The sequence below is a fragment of the Leptodactylus fuscus genome, chromosome 7 (assembly GCF_031893055.1).
Source record: "Leptodactylus fuscus isolate aLepFus1 chromosome 7, aLepFus1.hap2, whole genome shotgun sequence".
Taxonomy (NCBI): domain Eukaryota; kingdom Metazoa; phylum Chordata; class Amphibia; order Anura; family Leptodactylidae; genus Leptodactylus; species Leptodactylus fuscus.
In genome coordinates, this window is record NC_134271.1 from 124,310,309 (window position 1) to 124,334,152 (window position 23,844).

Here is a 23,844-nt window from a genome sequence, read left to right on the forward strand (position 1 = left end):
TCATGTAACTTTCACCTTCTGATATTTGTTCTATTGTATGTTTTATGTTCTAATGTGTAACTTTCACTTTCTCTGTGTGTGTTATAGTCTAACTTTCACCTTCTAATGTGTTTTATGCTCTATCATGTAACTTTCACCTTCTGATATTTGTTCTGTGTTTTATGTTCTAACATGTAACTTTCACCTTCTAACGTGTTTTATGTTCTATTGTGTAACTTTCACCTTTTGATATTTGTTCTATCCTTTGTTTTATGTTCTAATGTGTAACTTTCACTTTCTCCGTATGTGTTATATTGTCTAACTTTCACCTTCTAATGTATTTTATGCTCTATCATGTAACTTTCACCTTCTGATATTTCTTGTGTTTTATGTTCTAACATGTCACTTTCACCTTCTAATATGTTTTATGTTCTATTGTGTAACTTTCACCTTTTGATATTTGTTCTATTCTATGTTTTATGTTCTAATGTGTAACTTTCACCTAATGATTTTTATGTTCTATTGTGTAATTTTCACCTTCTAATGTGTTTTAAGTTCTAATATGTAACTTTCACCTTGTTTTTTATGTTCTATTGTGCAAATTTCACCTTCTGGTGTGTTCTATTGTGTATAAAATATGGTTATACGAGATTTCCAAATCATTGCATTCTTGTTTTCTATACATCCTACACAGAGACCCAACATTTATTGAATTGGGTCTGTAAAAGCAATGATGCAAGGAGAGGAATTAGATATTTTCTAAAAAATATTTGCACATTTCCCATGTTTAGTGTCCTTTTTATGGCTATGGGTAGCTTCTTCCACTTCTTAGTTTCAATAGTTTTTTAATATTTCCTTACCAGAGTTGGGGAAGAACAATTCAGTTCTATATGAGATGATGGATAGTAGACTACAGTATATGTAAGCTCTCTCTCTCTCTCTCTATATATATTCATTATACTATATGCATAACTTCTATATACAAAATGGCAACCAGCGCAGAGCGAGACGCTGGCTGATCATTGGCCATTTCTTCTTCATTTCCTATTGATATTACACACATTTTCCCATGAGCAGTCCAGATGGACCGGCAGCCAGTGCATTGTGTACATTTGTATCTTACATTCTTTTCTGGTTAATAACAACCAGATTCTTGTAGTTTTCTACAGATTCACTGCCAACCACTACAAGAGAGCTTTCATTTGCTGTCTGCAGTAAAACTTTCTCCTCTGAACCAAACAGCCCTATGTGATGGATCTCAACAACATTCCCCCTGCAACAGCTTTGCCCTTTCTACTAAATCAGCTTTGTAAGGAGATGACAGACTTACGATTATGCCAGGAAAGCAATAAAACAAGCGCTCTGTGGAAACATTCTGCGTGCTGCCATGATGGAGCTAAATGTCAATGCACAAAAATGGCACTGAAATGGCGCCCTATTTCATATCAGTTCCTAATTTGGAAAAAAAAAAAAAGCATCAAGTTTTTTATCAAAACATAGTCCAAACAAGACAGATATGAACGTCTTCAGTATCAAGCCTATTTTGGTGCTAGAGGGGTACTTCAAGTCTTAAATATTGGTGGGGTCCGACGCCTGACACCCACTACAATCAGTAGGTAACTTTAAAGGGGTGATGGTGCCCAGGTAAGAATAATAGGTTTGTCCTTGTTTACCAGACACAATGTTGTATATTAGTGGGCGTTCACACTTGCGCCCCTGTCTGGCCACCGTGTTTCTGCCCTAATCCTCAGAAAATTTGGATAGGGGAGACACAAAGGCGGACATACATTTTTCTACTCCTGCCTAAAATTTTTTGCACAACACATTACGCTGAAGCCATTATAAGTCTCGGTATAAATTAGATACCTTGAGCCAAGAGGAAATGTAAGGAAAGTCACATCTGTATTTGGAGCTAGCACATCTGCCAAACCCAGCAAATGTCACCAAACCAGACAATGAGGGAACTGGTAGCTTTGCTTGGTACGACATACCAGTTCATCATTGGCATTATTCAGAGAGATCTCTAGCTTGCATGTAAAGCTCCATGGGCAGGAATTCCTTCAAGAGTTAACTTATTTTCTAGATTTTTCATACTTACCATTGGGATCTAGGAGTTTTTCTTACCTGATCATTTTCAGAATGGATTATCATAATTTCATGGAAAATTGACAAATAAACTTGATGCAAGAGTAGTATTCTCTGATGCTTCTTAAAGAATTTTGAAAGATACCTCAGCTGTCTAGACAGTGACCAGTGTTTTGTATAGAGTCTACCGCCTCCCCCAGACCTGTTCAACAGTCACCACCACGTTACACTGATAAACAACATACCTTTGTTATAGATGTCTCTTTTTTAGATTTGGAGAAAAACACCTTTAAAGTATTATGCAAATTAGGCAGTTGGTGCACTGGGGGCGGGCCTTCAGCTCCCTGGAGCACTGCTCTTGCCACCCTGTGCAGTAGGAATTGATCCTTCCATGGCAATAACATCACCCATCCTAATTGAACAGCAAGAGCAGTGCTCCAGGAGCTGAAGGCCCGCCCCCAGTGCACGAACTACCTAATTTGCATAATACTTTAAAGGGGTTTTCCTCCAAATCTACAAAAGTGACATCTATAACAAAGGTATGTTGTTTATACTTATTATTAGTATACTTAGTACTAGTAAAGATAAGAGGATTTGTAATATAGATCCTTCAGAAACAACACCTTTCTCCGCTTATCAGGCTCCTCCCACCGATACCTCACTCTGAATTAATTGTAGAAATCACTCTCTAGAGACTACTTTTCATCAGAAGTCTGAGGAGAGTGAAGGACACAGAGGGTTACAATGAAACACACACAGAGATGCTGAGGCAGGTTCTACACAGTCCAGTCATATTAATGTGACCACTGCCTACTTTTGACGTCAATGTTAAATAACCAATGGCAGAAGGCATGTGTCATCAGCCATCTGGGTGCACTCATCATTGTGGAAGGCACGATGGATCCACACAAGTATGCATCTATCCTTGCGGACCATGTTCACCCCTACATTGTTTTTCCTCAGGATGATGGCACCTACCAGCAGGACAATGCGACGTGTCAAAGCTCGCAGTGTACGTACATGAATGTGACTGGACTGTGTAGTAACTCATCTTACCCCAGTGCTTAGTTCACAGCTACACTGCTCACTACTGCTCTATAATGTCCTCCATGCTGCTGCTACTTCTTATGATGGACTACAGAGACAGAGAGCAGGATCTTCTCTTCTTTGTTTGCTGTGTATGGGAAACAATTTTTTTCCTCAGCCATACACAGACTTCTCGGATTTTAGATTTCTAAGTGAAGCTGCAAAGCCACATTATCTCTGGAGATGGCTTTTAGCTGCAATTTCAGAAGAGAAAGGGCATTTTTTTTCCTCATAAGATATATTACAAAGTTTTTTTATCTTCACATACTGTATACTATTCATCTACCGAGCTTCATTTCTACCACTTAACGGTACATTAATTATAAACTAAACACATTGTGAAGGGATTTATCAAGACTGTTGTTTTGCATGCCGATTGTGAAAATTCCTGTGCTGCCGGTGGATGCAGCTTCTTTATAGCAAGGCATTTATAATCCAGGTGCATCCTCCAGCAAGGCCGTACGCCTATGCTGAAATCTATGCCAGAAAACTGGTATAAGTGATAGATCGAATGAGAACGACGGTCCTGACCTACCCGCTTTCAGGAAACTGGCACGGGTGATGGGAAAAAGCCATTTGCAGACAATTTTAGTAACATCATGCATGTAAAAATTTGCCATCCCTTGGTTTGCAACTTTTTAATACCACAAAAGTTGCCACAGGAGATTGATAAATGGGGTGTCTACGAGAAGAGGAGCCTGGATGAGAGCCAGTGCACTTGAATGTGAGGCAACGTCTCAATTAGAACTTGTGGACTCATTGGTGTATTTATTAAAAACCATGGAGTACTGAACGATACCGCAGAAATCTGTGTGAACTGCTCTACAGCACTATGGGGGAAATTAGCCAATTTACACCAGTTTTTTGGAATAAATGCTTGATAATGTGGCGCAAGGCCCTTTCTTCCACCTTCAGGGCTTCGCTCGCCGCTTTCCGTGAAACAAGGTATAGGGCGAGAAGGGAGACCTCAACCTGATATATATATTATAACTCATTCCTGATTTCAGCCAGTTTTTGACAGCCATGGATTTCCATTCTGGTGGATGGGTGTGATCCGGATTTAATAGGTGGTCGGAGCAGCTTGACAAATCGGGTGTAGGCCCTTTATTAAGACTGGTGGGTGAAAGGCCAATCTATTATCTAACCCAATGTGTTTAGTCTATAACAGATGTAAGAGCGGACAGACCTCCTTTAATTCACAAAAAATACCTAACTTAAAGATGATGGCAAAATGAGCTGGAAAGAAACACAAGGAGAAGGTACAAAAAAATTCATTGTTGCAAATTTTTGAAGACTTTGGATGACAGAAAAAGTAATCATCATAAAGGGGGGCAATGCTCAAACCAGAACTGAAAGCCACCATGGTATCCACCTTGTTAGACCTGCTGCATTTCCATGTCCAGCTTCTAATAACGTTCCCCAGTTCCATCCTTCTTCTCTGAGTGACAACTCTGGCGTCCAATCAGACTGCGGGAACCTCGCTGGGCAGAGGTAAGGAGCGGGGGGAGCAGATACAGATAGCATTGCACATGAAGGGGCTTCCTCCTGGGACTTGTATTCAGATTGGATGTGGATTTTTCAGTCTAGCATGACCATGTGTACATTGGCCTTCCCGTCCGTCTATGTCGTGTTGTCGCTATATCAAAAGTCCTCACCACTTCCCTTTAAGGAAGACAAAACACATAACAACTAAAGCAATTCACAGAAAACAGTGACAATTGCTCACCAGGGAACGCACAGGAAGTAGTAACACAGTATTTTGGTTTTATTCAGGATAGAAATGTAAGAATATAGTCTAAAATCTGCCAGAGGAGTATAATATGGAACATACTGAGAAAACTTGCTAAATACACTGTATTTGACCTTTAGAAAAAATATTAGTAACTTTGTTTTAATACAATTAAGCAAAATTGAGAACAAAACCGGAACGGGGGGCTAAGTGAGGCAAAAGCTTGGGAGACCTCATTGAACTGCCCAGAACAAAGCATTGGTCCTTGGTGAATCTATTAGTACAAATGGCGTCTGTGCAGGACACACAGAGCCTCGATACATGCATGGACATAGCTCCGTCCGCCCTGCTCCAGGCTACGATGTTCGGCGGGCACTTCCTGCGATCTGTTGACCCCTGAAGAGTATCTCACTGTGCACAAACAAACTTTTAGGTCATCCTTCAGGCTACAAATTAAATAAAAACCAACACGGTTTCCTCTGGACAAAAAAAAAAAAAAAAAAGGAATAAAAGACAGTCGTGACCAAGCAGATTAACCCCTGCGCTTCCCATTGTGCCTGCAACACATCATGGAGTAATTACTGAGAGTCTTGCCGGACTTCAGCTCTGTTTCCTGCCGCTGCCAGGACTGGTTCCCTTTTGACCTCCCTCATAAGAAACTACATCTGAATGACTGTAGTGCGAGTTGTGTATAGACACATACACATGAACCCACAGAACGTGTCATGTTATGGAACAGGTTAGATCACCTGCCATGGAGATAAATGTCTTGCAGGTCTTATAAGCAGAAACAAAATGTAATGAGTAATATAATAAAGGATGGAATGGCTCCTATAATGCACAATCTGTCAAATAAAAAAAAATAATCCGGGTGTCCTGGGGACATATGGGGAGGCCCCTTGTACACTGCTTCAATGGAGTGTCTTCATTAGGCTCTTCAGGAAGGGTTTGTGTGAGGAATACAGCCCAGAGGTATCGTAAAGACTTGTGGAGTGATGCACACAACCATATGGATGAACATGGTACATTCAACACCGAAAATCCGTTCCCTATGGAATGTCTCTTTTTGCAGGGGAACAAACATGGAGAGCGACATAGCACGGACTTGTCAGAGGATGCTGACTCTCTCTCCCAAAGCTCTCATCTCTGCGTCTTCAGGTTCAATACAGGGTGGGGGCAAAAGGTGAGGAGGGTACTGGAGACAGTGTTCCCCTGCATGCATCACCCAGCGGGGGTCATCACTTTCATGGGTAATGTAGCGTTCCCCTATCTTGCACTCCAGTTCACGCAGATCAAGCCAAGTCTGGTAATCCTATTGAAAGGAATTAAAAAACATAAGGAACATTAAATGTAGAACTTAAGATCCCTGCGATCACTATAAGGAAGGGAGACATGACGCTGCCCTTCCAGATAGTTCCCTACAAAACCGGGAGTGTTCCCTCTATATCTATGTAGCTAGTGAGCAGGGCAGTATGGGACCTGGACACTGTTCTCTGTGCTGGGCAATACACAACCTCACTAAATAATTAACTTAGGCACCCTAGCACTTAGCCTCCCACTGATCAGATATTAATGGCTTCTCAGTAGGATAGAATTAGTGTCTCCCTAGTAGTCCAAGGCAGTCAAATGGTTAAATTTAGGACTTCTGGTGGAGGGTAGTGGAAGCTTTAATTCAGACAACCTGTGGTTCAGGGGGTAGTCACTTCTTCAGGCTTTAGTGTTATTCTGGTTGTGGCTTCAGGTCATGTTTCCTCCCTGCACTGACTGCAAGGGTGAAAGAGAGGACTGTGCAGCTGTACTGTATGACTGCACTGTTCTCTCTAGCATTGGTCAAAGTTAGTTATGTGCTGTGCCAGACCAATAAAGGGAGAGCCTAAGAAGTCAGTGCACTTCTCCCATTAAGGGTAGGGTCGGAGCTTAGGCGCAGGTGTGCTACCAGTCCAGCAACAAGTAACGCAACATGGCCCCATTTAGTAGACTGTGTCACCACAAGTAATGGCATATCCTAATGGTATGCCACCACCTACTATAATGGGAAAAAAACACTATGACGCAGGAGAGATTAAACATTAGTTGTAATAAATCACCTCAAACTTAATAAATTCGGTGCACCTTCTAGCTTTTGTCTGCTGGAATAACATCTATGCAAGTTAAAAGCAGGTTTAGATGTCACACCAGATCCATCTGATAAAACACATTGCATATATCATTTCTAATGAAACAAGAAAAAAAATCTAGAAGTAATAGAAAGCACAAGTTGCCAGGTGAAGTGTTGAAAGCTGCTCACCTGTAACCAGGGGTGGTTGAGGGTTTTGTCCACACTGTAACGCTTCCTCATCTTTACTTGTAGGAGATTATTAATGAGGTCAATAGCTAAAAAATAGGACAGATCAGGTTTAGTAGAGAAGCTGTGACAAAGAGGCGATCAGAAAGCCATTTATGGTTTCCAATAAAATCTATGAAACTGAATATTGTTCCTTTTATGGTCACTATCCAACAGTCTTTGCATAAATAGTACAAGTGAATACACAAAACCAAAGAGAAATACTTCTTTCACCACTTACTGTATGTGACTCTTCCCCACCTCCCCTTCTTCCTTCTAAACATACAATCTGGAATCTCTGCTAAACCCATCTAGCCATAGGAAGACAGACTGGACTCACAGAGCTATCAGATTGCATAGAAGTCTATGGAGAGTCCCCAGGAGCTGAGTGAGAATGGTGAGGCACATACAGAGGCTCCAATGCTCCTATCAATACACGTCAGTACTTATTTAAAACTAATATGGTGTTGGCCATGCTTATGAGTGAGAGTTAGAGGAGCAGATTTCCCTCTACTTTCTGTATGCTGTCTATGAGAGACCCCAGGACAGCTCGTCTCCACCCACCAGCTCAAGGAGAACTGAAAATTAGAGATAGAGTCTGCAGAGTGAAAATCTGCTTAAATGCAAAAACCATGGTATTCCTCATGACTAGACAACTCTACTGTTCAAACGTTGAGAACTCCAAGACCATGCTCACATCTGTGCCAGAGTCTCATTGGAGAGACTGTCACAGAGTCTGCCTGAAAATCAGAGGAAAAAAGTCCAGCATGGAGCCCTTTTTCATCCACTGATTTCAGTTTTAAAACAACGGAAACCAGACAGACCCCATTCTAGTCAACAGGGAACAACAGACTCTGTGTGTTACCACTACGTTAGCGATTCGCCTCTCCGTTTTTCTGGTTCTCCAACACTAGTCTGTATCTAGCATCAGTTTGGCATAACCATTGCTTTTTGGTTTACCAAATTTATGAGGTGGAGGAGGAAGAGATGGAGGAGGAGGAGAGGGAGGAGGAGGAGAAGAGGGAGGAGGAGGAGAAGAGGGAGGAGGAGGAGAAGAGGGAGGAGGAGGAGAAGAGGGAGGAGGAGGAGAAGAGGGAGGAGGAGATGGAGATGGAGGAGGAGATGGAGATGAAGGAGGAGATGGAGGAGGAGATGGAGATGAAGGAGGAGATGGAGAGGGAGAAGGAGAAGACGACAACGATGAAGAAGAAAGCAACTTGTAGTTGGAACATTACCGAAATATATTTGCTATTAACACTATACATAAATATACAAAGGCGAGATGCAGAGGAGTCCATTAAAGGGAACCTGCCAGGCCGATTTGGGAGACTAAACCACCCACAGGTCCTTATGAATCAGGGGTTTATTGTCCCAAATCATTCTGTTGCAAAAACAACCTATACTATACCTATACCTATACAATTCTGAAGTGGATCTGTCATGACAATATGTCGTTATGACAGGTCTGACTAGCTGAAAAATAATATGTCATGCTACCTGCCCCTCCCTGCTCCCACAATGACGGACAACCACTGATGTATATCAGAAGCAGGAGGAGGTGAATAAACAACTTCTCCGCAATATTTGTGTGAAGAGCATTATAATAGCTAGTCAGACCTGTCTGGATAATATGACCTGCAAAGGTTGCCCTAAGATCGACACTTCTCTCTCCCGAGGATAGGTGATGATCGCTGGAGGTCCCACTGCTGGGACCAATGACAATATTGCATTATTCACATGCAAAGTCTATGGGAGTGAATGTGACGGCTGGGTACACTGCTTGACTATCGGTCATTGGTCCCATAGCCTCCGGATGGAGCGGCAGCTGTAATAAATAAGTAAATAATACACAATTGCTGAATATTGGTATCTTACACAAGATAAGCACTCACCATCAGACGAGGTCTCTCTCCAAGGATGTGGTGGGTACATGAAGGCTGCATTCTGGATTTGATCATGAATATCCTCATCTTCATTAAAAGGAAAAGTCCCACTCAAGCTGACATATATGATCACCCCGACAGACCACATGTCCAATGAGCGGTTGTAGCCCCGATTTCTTAACACTTCAGGAGCCAAGTAGGCCGGGGTCCCCACGACTGAGCGACGAAAGGATTTCTCTCCAATGATCCGTGCAAATCCAAAATCACAGAGTTTAACCTGAGATGTATGAAGTAGTAATAAAGGGTGTTAGGGATACTACAAGTATTTGGTGAACTACTATACCATACCCAAATTCTAACCTGTTGTCATATTAGCACTTTCTTTCTCTCATAAATCACATCATGGGATCTTCTACAGAGTTATAGATTTTACGCTAGTATAGAATAAATTCTGCTCTGCCCAATGTCACCTAAGTGCGGGTGCTGAGCTGCCGAATGGGCAGCCTAAGGCTGAGTTGACACGGGGTATTTTGGTCAGGATTTTGAGGCCGTATCCGCATCAAAATCTTGACCAAAAAGACGTCTCCCATTGAAATCAATGGCAGCCGTTCAGTTCTTTTTCCCGGGAGCCGTTTGTTCCGGCTACTGAAAAAAGAAGCGACATGCTCATTCTTTCAGGCGGAGTCGCCTCGCAACATCTGCCTGAAGACACGCCCTCCTCCTGACTAGGCCCATTCATTTGGGCCCAATCCAGAGCGGAGTGCAGCTACTTGTATTTTGGCCTCCGTCTCAGGTTCCGGACCAAAAAAACACATGTGAATCCGGCCTTAGTCTTGTTCTAGTAGAAGAGATCAGAGGATCCCCTGATACCAGACATTTAACTCTTTGATCTCCTACTGCCACTTCCTCCCCTTCAAAAGGGTCACCAAGTTTTCTAGTGATGATCTGGGACTGAGGAATCCCAGTGCCGTCAATTCTTTGGAACAGTAATCCAAAAAGTAATTCAAAAATTTGTATAGTATTTGCAAAAATAAAATAAAATAAAAAATATAATAATAATAATATATAAATAATAATATTATATAAATAATAATAATAAATATATATAATTAAAATAATAACAATAATATATAATAAAATATATAAATAATATATATATAGTTGGTCAAAAGCCAAGCTAAATAGACCTGGTTTCTGAAGGGTTAAAGGCAGAATGAATTGTATAGTTGAAGGGCTGGGAAATGATTACTCGGAGATTGATCCATTTCCCAACCTCTAAGACGCACTTGTGTTGTACAGGGACAATGTATAGAGACCACAGAATGAGGACTAAGTGGACAGAATGAAATAAACCATAGAGCTCCTTTGATCATACGTCAGTGTGTAGTCCTTTAATCTAAAAGCCCCTTGTTTATTACCTGAGGAAAGGGATCCGCAGACGCCAGCAGCACATTCTCCGGTTTTAGGTCACAGTGGACAATATTTTTGAAGTGAAGGTGTCGCAGTGCTACTAGGATCTGAAACGTAACAAGTCACACATGGGTTAGGTTTCCCTCAGATCCACTCACATCCTATTATATATGAATTACTGTATCAGGGCTCACCTGCGTGACCAAGAATTTGGTGATCCGCTCGGGTAACCTTCCCTTTTCACTGGATAGAATCATCTCCAGCATATCCCCGTGCAGCTTCTCCATCACCACAAACACTCTTTCTGGCGTTTCGAACATGCACTCCAAATTCACCACGCCCCGGTGATGCAGGTTCTAGAGAGAAGATATATGAAAGTAATTCCCATCTGTCATTCCATATCCTTATCCGTCACTGTATTACCTTATATAAAATCTAAAAAATTTGAATATAGGGGATCTGCAGTGCTCCTGTTCTGTCGGGCGGGAGTTAATAGGAGCACTGCAGATCCCCTATATTCAGCCAGGCTTAATTCCAAGTGGGGGAAAAAAAAAACAAACAAAAAAAAAAAACCAGTCCTCAAGCTCAAGGAAGGGGCAGACAGACAAACAAAACACCCCCTCCCCTCCTTCCCCTTTCCCAGCACTTACTGCACCCAAAAACTCAACCATTTTAATTTTTGAAATTTTCCAGTAGCTGCTGCATTTTTTCCCTCGGCTTAAACTCGAGTCAATAAGTTTTCCCAGTTTTTTGTGGTAAAATTAGGGGCCTCGGCTTATATTCGGGTCGGCTTATACTCGAGTATATATGGTAAGTGTCTGTAATAACAAAATCCATTTAGGCATCCGTCAGACATCTCTGGCGAAGGTTTGTCCCCTTTAGGATTGGACGTATTAAAGGTTAACATGCCTGATCCTTTCCTCCCTCCAATATCTGCCATCAGGGGAGAGCTGGAAGGCTTCCCATAGGCATGAAATGGTCGACGGGTTCTGCAGAATTCGCCAACATTAATCTAGTGTGTAAGAGCCGCTTATGAAACACCAGAGGATACAATTTCTTTAGGCTTTTGTTTTACTGGTTACATTACCATAGACAATAAGTTGTTATGAAGCACAAGGTTAGCCCTGCAATTATAGAACTACAATAGAGACAGAGATGAGAATCCATGAAGGACCTTGTATATTGCACGTACTGCAAAACAATTACAGCAAGTAAACTTTATTAGAGGAGATCGATGTCCCCTGTTCAGAATAGTCAGCTAAGTAGCAGAGCAAAAGCAATCTGTCACAAGCATCCGCCCCCCCCCCCCCCCCCATAAATTATTCCTGATCAGCAGGAAACGTGGTCATTAAAGGGAGTTTTCCAGGTCTGCTGATGACATATTCATAGGACAGGTCATCAGTATCTGATCGGTGGCAGTCCAACACCCAGACCCCATACCGATGAGCTGATCCAGCTGTTTCCAGGCATCAGAAGCTCTACTCCTATACTAGTCATCGCCGTCCGGGGTCTGGTGGTGGCATCAGGGTACAGCGACTCTGCACCCATTACTGGAATAGTAGTAGTAGACCTGCTTCGGGCCCTGTTCACAGCAGCAGCTTCTAAGGCACAGAGCACGTCAGATGAGCTGATCGGTGTGGGCTTCAGGCATCAGAGCCCCACAGACCACAGATAGGTCATCAGTATCTGATCATCCATGGTCAGGCACCCGCACCGATCAGCAGATCCAACTACCTATGGTCACTATATTTACTGGCACAGCATGAATTGCATGTACTATTTTTTATGCATTACAATAATAACTACTGTCAATAGCGTTCATTCACAACAGGTCTCGGTACACTGAATGGAGGAAGCTCAAATTGACTTTGGTTTCCTTATCACAAACTGACTCACAGCAATAACCATCTGTGGCGAGACCTTCTGCCATAAGCCAACCCCACTCCTTATATCAGCATCTTGAAAGCAAACAGATAGTGCCAGGCAGCGGCTGCCAAGGCAAATAAAATCAATCATGGGATACTTCAAGAGAGACCTGTATGCCCATGACAAGAACATTGTTGGGTCTCTATACAAAACACTAGTTAGCCCATACATAGAATAGCCACTGTAATCTATTAGCATTAAAGTCAATCACAACGTCTATTCCTCAGATTTTATTTCTACACAAATAGACCTATGGCGCGATCCCATCGACTATAATGGAGTGCTCTGGTTACCCGTTTTCTCCCTGACATCACCGGACGCTGACAAAGATGCCTTAAAGGGGTTGTCCAGTTGCTATTTTTATTCTTTAGTGCTGCTGTAACGATATATAAAAGCATAACAAACAATTACTCACCTCTCCGTGGCCTCCATTTTCACCATTGGTAGTCAAGTTTTTTTGTATACAGGTTCCAGGCTGTTTGTGTGAGGGGATCGCAGTCACGTGGTATTTGTGAAGAGGTGGCCATAGGGACCTGTGATGGGCCTCAGCGGTCCCTCACATATATAGCACGGGACCTGTATACAAATGAACAGAGCTGCCAGAGGTGGAACGGGTGGCCAGCAGAGAGGTGAGCACTTATTTGTTATATTTATACACCCTGTAGTAGCAGTTATTAAAGGGATTCTATCATTAAATCACATTTTTTCTTGATCACACATAGGAATAGCCTTAAGAAAGGCTATTCTTCTCCTACCTTTAGATGTCTTCTCTGCGCTGCCATTCGGTAGAAATCCCAGTTTTCGTCTGCATGCAAATGAGTTCTCTCACAGCATTGGGGGCGTCCCCAGCGCTCAAACAACACTGGGGTCGTCCCCAATATGTGAGAGAAAACTCCAGTGCCGCCTCCATCTTCTTCAGGAAAGGCCTCTCTGTGTGTCTTCCTCTGGAGCTGGGTTCAAACTTCTAGGGGTCGGGCAGAGCCGACTGCGCATGCCCATGGTTACAAGAAAAATGGCCACTTATGCAGTAATCTGTGTAAGCGGCCATTTTTTTGTGGACACTCACACAGTAAGCTGATGTAAGCTGCCATTTTCTTGTGGTCTGTGGGCATGCACAGTCAGCTTCAGGCCGTTCCAGAAGATGGAGGCGTCGCTGAAGAGTTCTCTTGCAGCATTGGGGACGCCCCCAGTGCTGTTTGAGCGCTGGAGCCTGCCCCCAGTGCTGCGAGAGAACTCATTTGCATACCAACGAAAAATGGGATTTCTACTGAACGGCAGCACGTGAAGACATCTAAAGGTAGGAGAAGAATAACCTTTCTTAAGACTATTCCTACGTGTGATCGAGAAAAAAATGTGATCTTAATGGCAGAATCCCTTTAAAGAATACAAATAGAGACTGGATCATCCCTTTAATCAGAAAGAAGGTTTCACTGATGGGGGGGGGGGGGGAGGAGACGCAGCAGAAACATAGAAGAAACACTGTGGAAAAGGGCGCAATGACGTTTAGCTGTGTTTATTTTCCTGATGCATTACGCTACATGGGCCTTAGTCTATAGGAGTTTTCCACTATCAGAAGTAAGTAGCTGTTTCAGAAACAGCGCCACACCTATCCAAAGATTCTGAGTGGTATTGCAGTTCTGTCCCATTCAAGCAAATGTAATACTAAACATAGCCAGTGGGGCAGGAGTGGCGCTGTCTTGGATAGGAAGCAGTCATGTTTTCTAATCCTTGAGAAGCACATACAATAGCCAAGTCTGGCAAATGGAAAAAAGAAAAATGATATTTCTGGCACGCATCATAAGGCTATGCCACTCGGATTCCAGCGGTGGGTATTATTACAAGTACAGTTACAGGTGAGCAGCTTTACATTGTAACAAGGCCGGCTCTGATGTAAAGTAGTACGTGGAGGAGCCCGAAAACAAATAGAGGAGTGACATAATTAAAACTGGACAGCGACGCAGGTGCAAACAGCTATTAAGAATGAATGGCAGGGTATTGTGCCACAAATGAAGCTATCGCGTGTCACAGGGCAGGTGTAGATGCCGGTCATTGTCCATGGAAGCATTGCCATTGTTAGGAGTCTCAGATGTCCAGTCCTAATGGAAAATACAGAGCAGTATAGCGGCGCTCTTTGTTCTGCTATAACGTAAGACTTCATGCATAGAAATAAAAGGGTTAGTCACATGAACATACACACACCTAGGAAGGGCTCTGCAGAAAATAGGTCTCTCCATGTCTGCAATGCTGACAACCTCGGTTTTGTTAATACTTGTATTCCTTGACCTAAGGCTATGTTCACATTACCGTAGTTAATATCTATTGTAAACAAATACAGGCTGAGTCCCCTCTGTCCGATCTTTGTTTCATTCACCCCCATGTAAAAAGTTTTCTTCCATCAGAAAAGTAAAAAAACATGAAGGAAGAAAAGGTTGTAGCTGCAGAATTTTTGCCTGTTATACAAAGGAAGAAAGTGTCCGCCATGTTGTTTACATTAGAGTCAATGGGTTGGACAGGGGCAGAGAGGACGCTTAAAGGGGTATTCCCATGACGCTTGTTCACTAACCATGCTGTTGTGCTCTATTCACTTCCTGCTTTTCTCGGCACATTGGTGGGTGGGGTTTCACTTGCACGGGATTGATTGTAAATGAATTACCACAGTGTGAAGCTGATGTAGCAGAGCTGGATTTGAGTCAGTTTGCATTACATACAGAGGTATCGGACTCCCTATATCAGCCCTTATCAGTCAAATTCAATTAAACCATCTGATAAGAGCTCAGAAATCCTGGAGCTCTCACCTCCCCTATCTGAGAAGCTCCGCTACTTATCAGACACAAACAGCTCAGAGCTGCTCCCAGCCCTTCCCTCCCCCCCCCTGAGAGCAGGCAGCTACATCACTTGACAAATGAGCAGATAATCCCAAGGGCCATAGAAATGGAGTGTAAACAATGAAGTGAATAAATTAAGATAGCGGCCAAACAAAGCAGTTTTGATAAAGCAATGCATTTAGGAAAAGTCTTAAATCCACATAAACTAGCAGTATAGATAGGATCCTTGTGATGGGACAACCCCTTTAACTGTAGCACAGCATATGGGACACAGACAATGTTCGTTGCCATCATCCTATGATGGATGACAGCAACAGACATTAACAATGGTAGCGTGAACATAACAAAACAATTCTTGAGCATCTCCTTTTATAAACTTTCGTAGCCCTGTTCCTATGTTATCCTTCCTACAAATATCTGAACAAATTGGAATGTGGAAGCTACTGTTCCCCTTGTCAAAGAGCGTGTCCCTAGCTAGTCAGAATCGACGGGACAGTGTTAAGATGAGTTAACACGTCGCGGTTACAATAAGAACTGCATAGTAAGATGTGCTACTCATCACTACAATTAAAAAAGCATGCAGTTATAGATTTTAAAAAAGCACTGTGTGAACCCAGCCTAAGGCTGAAGCCAAATTTTTTGCTGAATTTGGGTTTTTCTTTTAACCAAAAACGACAGTTACACAGAGCTTAATGGACCCCATTGACTAGAATTGAAAGCGGTGGAGGAAACTGATCTCTGTGTAGGACTATGGCAATTTTGCGACACAGACCCCGACACGAACCTAGCCTTAGCGATTTCATTGTTGAGGAGTGTAATAATAGGAGGGGAAGCCATTATAAAATGCATTAATGCCTTATGCAGTAGTCACGTGAGACTTTGGTGATCCCTGCCAGTATTTGATTTTCCTGAAGGGGTGACATGCCAAAGTCTTGACACTGGCATGTTGGTGGATTTATCAATGTCTTATTTTATTGCATTTCTTACACTATTTTTTTTCTCTTAATCCGGGAAACCCTTTTAAACTTTGCTTTCCTCATAAAAATAGTTGGCCGGCACCAGCCGTAGTGTTTCCCAGAACACAGCAGTAAAGTCCTGTCACAGTATGGACTGCAAAAGGAGTTCAGCCTGGCAGATAACAATCCAAGGCAGAATAAAGCGCCAGGCAGGAATAAGCCATTTTACTTAGCCATTAATAAAGGTATCAACAACTGAAGACTCCTCAAAAATTTTTATTTTTCATATCCACTGGTTAACACGGTACAAAGATATTTTTCCCTTCTCTACAGGCAGACATTGTACAGAGAACACAGATGTCGCCTTAACCACAACAAAGATTCATCAAGGATCTAATAAAACATCTAGAACACAAAAAGCACAACTCCATTGCAGAGAAGAAACGTGCATCTTCAGGAATTCACAAAAGCAGAAGTGTAAACAAAGCAATGTCTTGGTTATCAGCTAGTGGAGTGCACAATGCTGCTCACATACTGTGGTTCATGGTTTTGTGGTTTGTGTTCAAGGAAGTGGCTACAGATACAAGTTGCAGCAAACAAGTGACTAGTTGTCCTGCACTGTACATACTGTATGAATAGTGCTATGCTGTAGCCCCACAAGTCCGCTCAGCAGTGCCCGGAAGGGGTTGTACAAATTCTCCAGAAACCATGCCACTCTTCCATTTGGATATGCCTGGTATTGCAGTTCAGCTTCATAAGGTCTCATGCACATGAGTGTGTACCAGAGCTGGGTGCTCAGTTTATTACCAAATGCAGTCGGATGACACTCGGAGCAACATCCGAGTACATTCCATGTTGCATTCACATCTATGGGGGCTTTCGGATCCATTCCACTCCGATACAAAAAAACGGAATAATACCTGCTTTATAATCATCTGTGTTATCAGAACAGAATTGGTCCACATCACTGAACTGAATCGGCTGCATTCTGTGATAAACTCGACCCCAGCTCGGATGCACGCACATTTGTGTGCATGGGACCTTAATGTCTATGGTATAAGCTGCAACAGACCACTCAGACCTTTTTTCCGTAATCTCATATAATTCTATTACCATAGCAGCAAAATGTTCCAGTATAAAGAGGTTTTCCAGGATCTGATGATCCATTCTTAGGATTGGCCACCAATACTGATAAGGTCAAAGTCGTATTTATGACTAAATGACCAATAATCCCAGTGACTGTTGTCGTCCTAAATAATCAGGCTGAGTGCCAGGGGGTAAGGAAGTCACACCACTGAATATGTTGGTATTCGTTCCTCTCTCAGCTAATGAATGTGTGGTGACGCACTTTTATTTAAGACCACAGGGGTTAAATAGTAGCAGAGAAAGGAAGTGATATAACAACAATGTAAGTTTTCATAATCATTCCTGATTGGTATGGGACATCTCAACCAAACAGAAAAAGTGTAAGCAGTCCCATATATAGCCAGCTACTCCCGGTCCTGCGTGGTAACCTTAGGGCGCTGTCTCCTGGCAGCAAGCCAAGCATTTGTTTTTCTTGCACCCATCCTGGATGCAGGCACCATCTTATCATATAACATTATACCAGTTTCAAGCATAAGCAACTATATCTAGCATTCAGCTTTTAAGGATAACAATGTTTTTCATACATTACATGATTATAACCTTCACAATACCAGATTGCTACACTTTTTTTTCCTGTCTATTGGCACGCCATCTACTTTGCAGGATATTGCAGCTTCATTGTATACAAGTGAACAGGACAGAGTTACAACACCCTGCACAGGGTGAAAGTAGATGGACCAATGTCACGAATGACAATGCTGCAGATTGTGACCCCTTCAGATACCTGACTGGCAGGAGTGCTAAAAATCAGACACCCACTCATTTGATTTTGACAACCTATCCTAAACAGGCCATCAAGGAAATCCACCTCTAATCTATGATACCCTAAAATTAACCCAACAAAGTATATGCTAAATGTGTAAACTCGCTGATGTCTATGACCAAAATGCAGGCCAGAGATAATTTTTCAGCTCCAAGCAACCCTGTGCAATAATCTCCAAGACAAAATGGGGGAAAGAAGTAAATCTGCTAATGGACCAAATGCAAAAGGTACAAGAGAAACATAAATGCTTGCATGCACGGCTCTCCTAGCGATTTCATATGCAGCGTAATATCAGACACAACCTGAAATGGGTGATGAAATTTCATTTTGTAGTGTTAAATTCTCTACTTCTTACATGCAGCTTATTTAGCAAGTAAATGCCACCAGTTTATCATTTCAGTGCAACGACTAACAATTCTCAGGGGATTTTGTTAGACTGGAATTTAAAGGGATTATTCAGTCTGATTTTTAGAATAGACTGTCAATATCAAACTGGTCATCGGGGGAAGTGACTCTCACATAATGGTTGCTGTCTCTTAAAGGGTTTTTCCAGGCAAACTGGAAAACCCAATGGGTCCAGGTGACCTATTAGCAGTGCTGTCACTGGTACCCAACAGGTGACCGCTGAGGCCAATGACTGGCTGCAGTGGTCACCTGAGCTGCTTCCCTCCCGGCCCAGCTAGGACCTACCCCCTTTTACCTAAAGTTTTGACATCTGTAATTGTATAACTAATGGCAGCTCTGTATATAATCCAAAGTGCTCCAACCTGTAGTAATGAGACTACAACTACCATAGTCAGGCCGGACATGATGAGAGTTGGAGAGCTACCGATTGGAGATCACTCGTAAGTAGTTTTATGATACCTGTAAAATGGCAACTTCATTCCGTAACTGGCTCTCTTGTTTTGTAGGAAATCGTAACTTATCGATTATTTTGATAGCCACATCCCGGCCTGTCTTCCGATGTTTACCTAAGAGCACAAAGAAATCAAAAACCCATAGCCAAGAATTCTTGTTAAAGGGGTTGTCCCGCAAGTAAACGCAGCAAGACCTTTATCCCACTCCACATTCAGCCTGGCCAGGACTTATAGTGGTCAGCACTGCCATTCACTTCAATGGGAGCAAAGGAGACACAAAAACAAAGTACAGCGCTCATATCTCCGGAGCCCCCATTAAAATGTATGGTAGCAGGGACTGTCACCAGCCCACATTCAGACTGGTTGCTGACAGGTTGAATGCAGAAAGGGACAAAGGTCCTGCTGAGTTTACTTAGACAATCCCTTTAATACAGCAGATTATAATATGGCATATTGAATAAACAAACACACGTCATACCTCCATATACAATGCCAAACTGGCCTGACCCAAGAACTTCATCTGGGAAAATCTGATATACCGAACTGATGTCCTGTGAAAAGAGAACAAAATACTATGTGGTCACAGCAAGAATTAAGATGGGCATACACCTTCAAGATGTCAAACTAACCATTATTCAGCCTACAGCTATTTCTACTGACCCCCTCCCTATATACATGAACGCTTGGCTGAGCATGCATGTGCTCTGAACTGGAAATAAAGGATGGAGTAAACCACTACCACACACCTCAGGCAGCGGCTTGCCTCTTGTAAAGACAAAGGAGTTGTCTTTACACCATGCCTGGGACCTTTGGTAACATCTTTTGGGAAAAAGTTTATATATGCATGACCGTATCCAAACTGGCTGGGTCAGACTACTTAGGTCCTATTCATATTACGGGAGTAGACTTAAGTATGTCTGATCGGTGGGTGCCCAACAATCATGAGAATTGACGCCCATATTCTCATATTGATGCCCATATGTGTATGAAGCGATGGTGTGAATCCACTTCTGTTGGACCACCGGGATGACAATTTCTGACACTAGCACTCCATTCACATTTATGAGAATTTTCAGACCCTTGTTCTCCTGACCCCAGCCATTAGATATTCATCTCCTTGTACTATGGATAGGGAATACAAGTCTCCAGTTGAAACAAACCCTTTAAGTTTGCAAAAACTAGTTTCAGATTTATGCTTATAAAAGGAGAAAGTTTATGTTAGGTTTCAGACTTCAGCTCTACTTTGTCTGAAAAATGACCAAAGCTGGCCACACATTAGAGCTTTTGGGTTGCTGGAATTTAGGCCAATTTCTGCCGACTGTCAAAACACCCATGATATGGATTAACTGAAGGCAAATATCTGCTATAAAGCTGATCGGGGTTGGACACAGTCGTTGGAGTGTCATTCTTGCATGTCACAGATCGATCAGTGAATTGCCATCCAAATTGACAACTATCATGGACAAACCAAAGACAAATGAGTCAGCTGTTGATAGCGAAGCATTATAGCAGGCCCATATAGCCAGCTGTAGACCATGACTAGCTTTAGCCATACACAGAAGACTGTAAATGGCTAATGGTTTAAGATACAGATTGCATGGGAAAAGCTAGAGAACCTCTGCCTGCAAATTGACCCGATAGATTATAGCCATGGTACCATACGAAATAGAATAGATGTGTAAACATTAGAGATGAGCGAACACTGTTCGGATCAGCCGTTCCGAACAGCATGCTCCCATAGAAATGAATGGAAGCAGCTGGCACGTACACTTTGCCGGCGGTCGTTCGCTTAACCCCCCCGCGTGCCGGCCACGTCCATTCATTTCTATGGGAGCGTGCTGTTCGGAACGGCTGATCCGAACAGTGTTCGCTCATCTCTAGTAAACATTTGTCACCCTATACGTACCACATTCTCCTGCACCTCACAGTTGGACACAGAAATACTCATTGATACATCCCCTGAAATGGAAAAAAAAATATATTTCATTGGACATCTAATCACATTCACAGAATGGGAAATCTTTAAAGGGGTACTCCCATGTTAGATATTTATAGGATATCCACAAGAAGTGTCTTTACTGCCCCCCCAAAATTGAGTTTCATACTAATCTCTAGAAATGGTGTACTCATCCTGCTAGGTCATGTGGCCGCTCATCCATGCTTTTCATTCATATCTATAAGAGTCAGAAACGGCCAGGCAAGCTTGCTTGGCTGACCCCTATAGAAATGAAGTAAGAGGGCTCCACACATGCAAAGCCATGTTTTAGGCCCTTCTATGTAAGAAAGCATTTCGCTATTGCAGTATTTTTTCCACACCTGTTTAAAACTTTTGCACCATACTGCATGACATATCCTGTAAATGTCTAAAATGGGAATAGTCCTTTAAGACTGTAAGATTAGGCAGCAGTCCCTGCATTTCGCCTATCCACTAGTTGTAATAAACCCTTTCCACTCTACTACACATATGTAAGGTAAGGACTAGAGATGAGCGAGTACTGTTCAGATCAGCCGATCCGAACAGCACACTCCATAGAAATGAATGGATGCACCTGGTACTTCCGCTTTGACGGCGGCCGGCCGCTTAACCCCCCGTGTGCCGGCTACGTCCATTCATTTCTATGCGAGCGTGCTTTTCGGATCGCCTGTTCCGAACAGTACTCGCTCATCTCTAGTAAGGACGGTCACCTCTTCACAGAGATCTCGTCATTTAAGGGGTACTTTAGTTTTAGCAAATACATTATAATTTTGTATAAGAAACAACAGAATTTTCAATTGTACTTCCCATATCAAGATCTCTGCTTGCCATCACGTAAAAGAAACTTCACCATTTTCTAACAACGGATAAAGATTTGCCCTGGTCATGTGACAGACAGCTGGCTATAGTACAGGTATCAGATCGCTGCCCAGTAATGAGCAACGTGCCCGTGCATTCGCCATCACGTGATCAGGACATAGATGATCCAGTGAATTCGGCTGGAAAAAATGTAACCATTTTGAGCATTGTTTCTTCTCCATGGCGGCACTGGAGAACATCCACTGATGACTTCCCAGCCTGAAGATTTACATTACATGACAACAGGCAGAAACCCAGAAATTTATGACACCCCCTTCTGTTATAATCCACAGTTTATTTCACAAAGCATGAGACCCCAATTTTTCATATTCGTAGCGCAATGACATACTGTGCTGGCTGCTTCCTCCATTTGCTCCCTTAGGGTTCACTGGCATCAGGGCATGCTGTATGGCTATTTCCCACATCCGCGCTACTTCCATGCCCACTCCGCTGTTCACAACCATGTTATTTCCAACCTCAGGGGCGATGGGTTGGGACAGGCTTTCTCCCACATAGTATACGATATTGGCAGTGGTGATCTCGAAACAGTGAGGGTTAGCACCAGGGGGGAGTAGGGACAGGTTTTTAGCAGGTTCCAGGCAGAGGATCTCAGAAAGGGGGATTTCCTGTCAAGAAAAAGAATGTATAAAATAAGAACAGTATAAATAAGGAAAAAAAATAATAAAAGCCTGATGTTAAAAATATAATTTATTACAAAAAAAAAAAGTTTCTATACCAAACGATATCCAACCCTACTGATGTGCGGTTGAGGTGAGTCTATAAGGGCTCGTTCAAACGGAGCAAGAGGGAGCGGATTCTGATGCCGAATAGAGATGAGCAAACACTGTTCGGATCAGCCTATCCGAACAGCACGCACCCACACAGCACGGCCGCCGGCAAAGTCAGCGTCACAGGTGCTTCCATTCATTTCTATGGGTGCGTGCTGTTCGGATCAGCTGATCCGAACAGTGTTCGCTCATCTCTAATGCCAAATCCACCTCAGAATCCGCCCCCTCACAATGGTGGTCTATGTAGACCGCTAGCTTCCTTTTTTCCGTAAGTGGAATGTTCCCGCTCACGGAAAAAAGAAGCGAGCTGCTCTTTCTTCAGGTGGATTCTGCGGCTGAGTCAGCCCCGGCGTCCGCCTTGCGACAGCACCCTCTGGACTAGGCCCATTCATTTGGGCCTACTCCGGAGCGGGAAGCTGCGACAATCGTGGCAGGTGCATTTTGGCCCTATTCTGACGCGGCTTCCCGCATCCGAATCAGAACCAAAATACGCGGTCCTGTGCCCCATGTGAACGAGGCCTAAGTCCATCCTCAGTCCATCCTCTCCAAGGTGATCTTATCACAGCTGAGGAGGCGCAGGACTCGGGGTATGCTGTTGCACTATGCTCAAGACGTTATCAATTTCAGTCTTAGACAGGAAGCCCTGTGTACCAGACCTGCAACCTTGGCGTAGAGAGGCCTTCAAAAGGACAGTCTTTTTTTTTTTTTTTTTTTTGTAAACACTTATCTGTTTGCGCAAATTATCAAAAAAATTCAGAAAATCCCTTTAAAAGAAATTCAACATTTATGGACTGAAGGCGGCAGAGTGCAGCGCTTGGCAGCTTCTCTCAGCTCCAAAGAGATGCACAGAATGGAAGGGCACATGGGTGAGTCCTATATAACTGCAGTGAGGAGGTAAAGATGGCTCAAGCCCCCTTTTCTGGAATCCCAGTGATGGCAACCCCAGCGATCAGACATATATCCCCTATTCCATGCATAGGTGATATACGGTTATCATGGGACAACCTTTGCAAAGCTCTCTCAAAAAAACAAAAAAAATTTAAAAAAAAACTCTTCTAAATTACCAAAGGTGTTTTTTTTACCTTATAGTATTTGCTTCCAGTATCGTTCTGAAATAAGGTGATACACTTGCTGTCCAGTCTCCAGTAATGTCTTTTCCTCTACAAAGGGATAAAAATATAAAATATACATAAAAATATAAATAGTTTGTATACGGAAGAAATGTATAAAATGTTAGAAACTTTAGATTATTCAA

The 23,844-nt window shown here is 42.7% G+C and overlaps 1 protein-coding gene across 2 annotated transcripts in view; it reads right to left on the reverse strand.

The window, feature by feature from the left end:
- Positions 1-4,894: 4,894 nt before the first annotated feature.
- The window catches only part of PRKD1 (protein kinase D1), a 138,901-nt gene continuing 119,951 nt past the window's right edge, over positions 4,895-23,844 (reverse strand). For both annotated transcript variants that reach the window (XM_075282977.1, XM_075282976.1), the window contains 10 exons: positions 23,672-23,749; positions 22,151-22,427; positions 20,875-20,927; positions 19,447-19,519; positions 18,976-19,082; positions 10,690-10,851; positions 10,504-10,602; positions 9,095-9,362; positions 7,167-7,252; positions 4,895-6,191 (listed from right to left, as the gene is read on the reverse strand). In XM_075282977.1, coding sequence (XP_075139078.1) covers positions 5,988-6,191; positions 7,167-7,252; positions 9,095-9,362; positions 10,504-10,602; positions 10,690-10,851; positions 18,976-19,082; positions 19,447-19,519; positions 20,875-20,927; positions 22,151-22,427; positions 23,672-23,749 — 1,407 coding nt within the window. In that variant the 3' untranslated portion in view covers positions 4,895-5,987. The remainder of the gene's footprint in view (positions 6,192-7,166; positions 7,253-9,094; positions 9,363-10,503; positions 10,603-10,689; positions 10,852-18,975; positions 19,083-19,446; positions 19,520-20,874; positions 20,928-22,150; positions 22,428-23,671; positions 23,750-23,844) is intronic.